This window comes from Myotis davidii, unplaced genomic scaffold (assembly GCF_000327345.1).
Source record: "Myotis davidii unplaced genomic scaffold, ASM32734v1 scaffold495, whole genome shotgun sequence".
Lineage (NCBI taxonomy): Eukaryota > Metazoa > Chordata > Mammalia > Chiroptera > Vespertilionidae > Myotis > Myotis davidii.
The window spans coordinates 334,435-341,481 of NW_006286239.1; the positions used below are offsets into that span (position 1 = coordinate 334,435).

General features: G+C 39.9%; 1 protein-coding gene across 3 annotated transcripts in view; it reads right to left on the minus strand.

The window, feature by feature from the left end:
* Positions 1-7,047, minus strand: part of PLS1 (plastin 1) — a 165,165-nt gene that overhangs the window by 63,529 nt on the left and 94,589 nt on the right. For all 3 annotated transcript variants that reach the window (XM_015559910.1, XM_006757504.2, XM_015559909.1), the window contains exon 6: positions 1,126-1,207. In XM_015559910.1, the coding sequence (XP_015415396.1) occupies positions 1,126-1,207 (82 nt within the window). The remainder of the gene's footprint in view (positions 1-1,125; positions 1,208-7,047) is intronic.

Sequence of the window (7,047 nt, forward strand, 5' to 3'; positions counted from 1 at the left end):
CGGGGCCAGCTTTAGCTCTGGCTCCAGCTCTGAGGCTTCCGCTGCTGAAGGCAGGTATCTGGTTTGTTTGGGTTCTATAATCAAAACACTGTATCATCTCCAGCTCTGAGATCCCAGAAGGCTGAAAGCAGGTTTCTAGAGTTTTGTTTAGCTTCTATACTTTTAACAGTGTTTCTAAAACTGCAAGAGGCCAGCAAGGCAGGCGGGGAACGTTGGAGCCCTCCGTCACTGAAGCAAGCAAGCCTCATGTTCGCTTCCAGCTGCGTGGCTGCCGGCCGCCATCTTGGCTGGCAGTTAATTTGCATATCACCCTGATTATCCAATGGGAAGGGTAGCGGTCGTATGCTAATTACCATGTTTCTCTTTTATTAGATAGGATAACCTGAATACTATTATATTAAATAAAGAAGTTCATCCAAAGTGGCAATGGGCGGATAAGGACATATATGTAATACCTTAAGCAATAAAGAAATTTTTAAAAAAAAGTTAAAAAAAGTACTTTGGATCTTAATTCCACTGATTACAAAGTACAGCTAAATTTTTATTTAATAAAAACCTAGTTTTTATATGAAACTGAAATTATGTTAAATCATAGGTTTTACTTGGGCCCAAACATCCATTAAGAATGGCCTTCCGCCGAAACCGGTTTGGCTCAGTGGATGGAGCGTCAGCCTGCGGACTGAAAGGTCCCAGGTTCGATACCGGTCAAGGGCATGTACCTGGGTTGCGGGCACATCCCCAGTAGGAGATGTGCAGGAGGCAGCTGATCGGTGTCTCTCTCATCGATGTTTCTAGCTCTCTATCTCTCTCCCTTCCTCTCTGTAAAAAATCAATAAAATATATTTAAAAAAAAAAAGAATGGCCTTCCAGCCTAGCTGGTTTGGCTCAGTGGATAGAGTGTTGGCCTGTGGATTGAAGGGTCCTGGGTTTGATTCTGGTCAAAGGCACATGCCCAGGTTGTGGGCTTGATCCCCAGTGGGAGGCAACCCGTCAGTGATTCTCTGTCATCATTGATGTTTCTATCTCTCTCTCTCCCTCTCCCTGTCTCTCTGAAATCAATAAGAATATATTTTTTAAAATAAAAGAAAAGCCTCCCATTTTACATTTTACAACATAAATACTTACAGAAACAGTGAAAGGGGTGAGCTTTTTCTTATTAATGGCTCTTTCATCAATTGTATCTGGTTCAGATAAGTTGATCATTTTGCTAAAGAGAAAATGGGAATAATTTAGTATAAGATTCTCAGAAATGTTTTTAGTTCATTTTTGCAAGCAGATAAAAATAGTTACATTTTGAAAAGTAAAAACAACCTATTTCTTTACAATATTATACTGAATTCATGTCAGGGACTTAATTTTAAAAATCTAAAAAATATTCCCTAACTTATAACAAATACATCATTCACTCAATAGTAATCTTAGAAAGGAGACATATGTAATACTCTTTGTAATACTTTAAGCAATAAATAATAAAAAAAAATAGTAATCTTAGCATTTACTCCTAACTTTTCAAAAACAGACCTGCATTTTCTTTATGTGAGTCTTCTGTTTATTTTACTTACTAATCGTCAGCATATAGCACTGTAAACAAAAAATGCTTGAGAAGCCGTTTCATAAAGCAGAATCAATTATGTTAAAACTAGTGGCCCGGTGCACAGATTTGTGCATATTGAAAGTAAATTTAGTAGAAGAAATATTTTAATATCGCTATTCACCATTTTCTATAATAGACGTGTCAGAAATGAAAAAAAATTAGTAAAATGTATATGAAAATAACATATAAATTGATTAATAAGTAAATAATAACAACATGATATAACAACAAAGACATGACATAAAAACAAAAACATGATATAAAAACAACATTGATAAAAACAAAGACTGACAAATTGATTAAATTTATTCTAATCAATAGAATACATTCTTAATGTATACCACATTAAGAGTAAAAACACTTTCGGAGTGCTTGACTAATTTCCCTTGTGATGAAGTATTTACAACTTTAACTTTAATGTCACATGCTCTTCGAACTCGAGAGAAAGCAACATATAACTGACCACAACCCAAAACGGGTTCAGGTAGGAATATTCCTATTCTGTCTAGAGTTTGTCCTTGTGATTTATTAATAGTCATTGCAAATGCTGGAATCACAGGAAACTGTCTTCGAATTAATTTAAATGGGAGGCTAATGTCAGATAGGAACAGTTGTGCCAATAGTTGGTCTTCAGACATAATCTGTTGACGATACGGCTTTCTTTCAGCTTCAGAATGTCAACAAAAACAACCAAATTCACGATCACCAATGACAGATCAAAACACACGTGTGTGATTTGTGCCAGCGAGAGCTTTATATGGATCATGCATGTACGAGTCAACGTTTATTTTTTAAATTGTCGGTGCGCGTCATATGTACTGGCTAGCCGGTCAATCGAATGGTCAGATGTATGTATGGTCAGTCACTTAGCCTTTTATATATATTGACTAGAAGCCCAATGCACAAAATTCACCAAGGGGCTTGGCTCTTGCAGCCACAGCAGCTGCCTCAGCCCTTGCAGCCCAAGCTTTGTCTGGAATGTTGTCCGGAAGGTCATCTGGAAGGTCGTTTGGCTGTCTGGTCTAATTAGCATATTACGCTTTTATTATTATAGACACTATCATTAAAATACTGAGAAAGGAGACAGAGACTTGGTCTTTCTAAAACTTCTATAATCTAAACATTTTTAAATAAATTAACAAATTTTATCCCTATATTTTAGAATATATATGTTGGAAAGTGTCTTTTCAATTCATAATAGGAATCACCTCTAAAGAACAGAGGAAGAGACCAGAATTGTAGGTCAAGGTCACAGTACATATTTTTCCTTAGTTTGTTTCTTTTTAAAACGTGAGGCTGTGCTTTTAAGATCTGTATTCCTATTGAAAATCAAAATCAAGGGGAGATCTCAATGGGGGGAAAAGGAGACATATGTAATAATTTAAACAATAAAGAATTAAAAAAGAAAATAAAGATCAAGAGAGCTTTTGCCTTTCTGTTTCATGGGAGGTTTCTGTCCTCCCTGTGCTCAACTTAGAACACCTGCATTACCATTTGACCAGTGTAGTGCCCCACTCAAACTCCCCACCTGGCACTGTCCCTTCCCCCGACTCCATGATGGGAGGGAATTGTGGCTCCCAAGGAGATCCAACTCATACACCTCTCCCATCTCTTTGACTTGCCAGACTACAGTCAAACTCAACAGGGTCTTCCTTCCCTGCTGATTCTGCTAAGCTCGTTCCCTTGGGTGGTTTCACTGGATAGTAGGTAGGGACAGTGGAACTCTCCTTCATTCAGTCACAGTATGTTATATGTAATGTCCTAAAAACGAATCCAGAGGGAAGAAGGTGGCTGGCAGGACAGCAGTGAGGGAGAGAGTGTGAGTGAGGGAGTGAAAGGGGAGTGCGTGGACGTGTGGGGTGGTGAAGGACAGTTAGATTCCACAGGACTTTTGGGGGCTGGCAGACAAGGCCCTCTAGCCAGGCAGCCTCTGCTACCACTGCAGTCTCTCCTGGGGGGGCTGACTCTGCCACAGAGGCTGTGCCATCTTGAAGGGGAGAGCTGCTGTGACTGGGAGCCCAGCCTCACCACCACCCAGGGTTCCCTCAGACACCACCCGGGACCCTATAGCCACTCTGGCCAGGGGCCTGCTGCCTCAGCTGCGGATTCATGAACACCAAGACTCCAGCCTCCTCGGTCAAAGGCTCCTGTGAGTTTTGGAGTGTGCTCCCCTCCTGCTGGCCAGACACTTTAGCCCCAGAGGCCATGACCACAGGCAAACAGGCAAGCTTTAAGCAGCAACCCCAGGCTCTGTGACCGTGCAAAAACAATCAAGCCTTACACAGCCTCCCCGGAATCCAAGCCTTATGCAGCAACCCCAGACGCCCCATCCTCGTGCGAACAGCCAAGCCTTACGCAGCAACCCTGGATGCTACAATCACGCTAGCCACTGCCAAGCCCAACATAGCAACCCCAGGTGCCACAACTGAGAGTGAGCAGCCAAGCCCTACACAGCAACCCCAGGTGCCTCACACAGCAACCCCAGATGCTAGCCACTGCCAAGCCTAACACAGCAACCCCAGATGCCCCAACCACATGAATCACCTCCAAGCCTGACACATTGACCCCACACCTGGTGAACATGTGACCCATCGCCAAGCTGCAGTCATAGGCCCAGTGCGACTAGACAACTAGATCCTTCGGTGAGAGCAAAAATGAGGAGTAAAGAAACAACGCCCAAAGGAGAGAAAAGGGGGAATCACCAGAAAAGGAACTAAATGAAATGCAGTCATGCAATTTGTCAAAAGAGAATTCAGAATAAGGGTTTACAGTTTGTAAACCAGATGGATGAGAATATCAACAACTTATGTAAGAATCAAGAGGAGATAAAGAGTGATATAGCAACAATAAAAAACACTACAGAAAGTTTCAACAGTAGACTAGAACAGCGGTTGCCAACTGGTGGTCCACAGACCACTGGTGGTCCGTGAGATCCAAAAGGTTGGCGACCACTGGTTTAAGGAAACCTTTGGAGCAGCAGTTGCCAACAGGTGGTCCATGAACCACTGGTGGTCCTTGAAGTCTGAAAGGCTGGCAACAAGCAGAGGACCAAATTAGTGAATTAGAAGACAGGGCAGCAAAACACATTCAATCTGAACTACAATTGGAAAAATAAATTAAAAGGCAGGAGGAGAGCCTAAGGGAGCTTTGGGACAACATGAAATGAAGCAATATACATGTAATAGGGGTTCCAGAATGACAACAAGAAGAGCAAAGGTTAGAAAACCTACTTGAAGAAATAATGTCAGAAAGCTTCTCTGATTTGGGAAAGAAGAAAGTCACACAAGCACAGAAAGTCCCAAACAAGATGAACCCAAAAAGACCCACACCAAGACACATTGTAAATATGATGGCAAACATTCAAGACGAGAGAATCTTAACGGCTGCAAGAGAGAAAGACAGAGTTACCAACAAGGGATCTACCATTAGATTATCAAATGATTTCTCAACTGAAACACATCAGGCTAGAAAGAGATGGAATGAAGTATATAAAGAGATGCAGGGCAGGGGACTGAGTCCCAGAAGACTCTACCCAGTAAGGCTATCATTCAAAATTGAAGGGGAAATCAGGAGCTTCATAGAAAAAAAAATAACCCTAAGAGTTTATCACTAACAAACCAGCAATGCAAGAAATGCTAAAGGGACTGTTGTAAAAAGAATAAATAAAAAGGGAAGAAGGAACACAGGCACAAAAAATAAAAATGGCTACAAACAAGTACCTATCATTAATAACCTTGAACATAAATGGACTGAATGCTCCAATCAAAAGACATTGAATGGATGAATGGATAAGAAAACATGACCCATGCATATGCTGTCTGCAGGAGACCCACCTCACAACAAGGGATGCACAGAGACTGAGAGGGAAGGACAGAAAAATATTTTTCAAGCAAATGGAAATAAAAAAAAAAGTTGGGGAAGCAATTCTTATATCAGAAAAAATAGACCTCAAAGTGAAGGCCATAACAAGAGAGAAGTAAGGCCACTTCATAATACTAAAGGGATCAATACAACAAGAAGATATGACTCTGGTAAACATATATGCACCCAATACAGGGGCACCCAAGAACATAAAAAAACTTCTGGAAGACATCAAGGGAGAGATAGACAACAATACAAGTATAGTAAGGGACTTTAATACCCCACTGATATCACTGGATAATTCCTCTGAACAAAAAATCAGCAAAGAAGCAGCAATCCTAAATGACTCACTAGATCAGATGGACTTAATTGACATCTTCAGAACATTTCACCCCAAAGCTATGGAATATACATTCTTATGAAGTCCACATGGGACATTTTCAAAGATAGACCACATATTGGGTCACAAGCAAAGTCTCACCAAATTCAAGAAGATTGAAATCATACCAACCATCTTCTCAGACCACAACTGCATAATATTAGAACATTATTTTACAACTACAATAAAAAGAATAAAAAAATTCAAACACCTGGAGGCTGAATAGCATGCTATTAAATAATGACTGGGTTACCAAAGAGATCAAAGAAGAAATTAAAAACATCCTGAAAATGAATGACAATGAAAACACAACAGCCAAAATCTATGGGACACAGTGAAAGCAGTCCTGAGAGGGAAGTTCCTAGCTCTACAGGCCTACTGCAATAAAACAAACACACAAAAAACAAAACAAAAAAAAAACCCAAACAAAAAAGAAAAATAGTAATAAATTATCTAACCCTACAACTTAAAGAATTAGAAAGAGAGCAATAAGAAAAGCCCAGAATAAGCAGACGGAAGGATATAATAAAGAGCAGAGCAGAAATAAACGACATAGAGATAAAAAAAAAACCAAAACAAACAAACAAAAAAACAACAAAACAAACAAAAGATCAATGAAACCAAGAGCTGGTTCTTTGAAAGGATAAACAAGATTTATGAACCTCTAGCCAGGCTCACCAAGAAACAAGAGAGAGGACCCAAATAAACAAAATCAGAAATGAAAGAGGTGAAGTAACAACCGACCACACAGACATACAAGGGATTGTAAAAACAAATACTGTGAATAACTCTACTCCAGGGGTAGGCAACCTTTTGGTGAGTGTGTGCCAAAACCAGGAAAATCGCTGACTCAAAATTCTTCTGCGTGCCAACCCTAATTTTTTGAGAACATGTTACGCCTACTTGATATCTCTTAAGGTGTTCGTATGTGAAGAACCTTGAAGAAATAATAAAATTCATTCAAGTGACAAAAATGTAGTATATGATGATGAAAAATACATTTATTTTTTAATGTATACATGTACACTGATAGTTCAACAGAAAACATTATGACTCCGTTTGATATTATCAGTGGGACTTTTGCTGCTGCATCACTGATGACAGGGATTTTACATCAGGTTTATATTTCGTGACCTTCAGAGATATGCACGAGCTACTACTTTCATCCGTCAGGCTACTCCTATTACGAGACTTAACAAAATTCATCACTGAG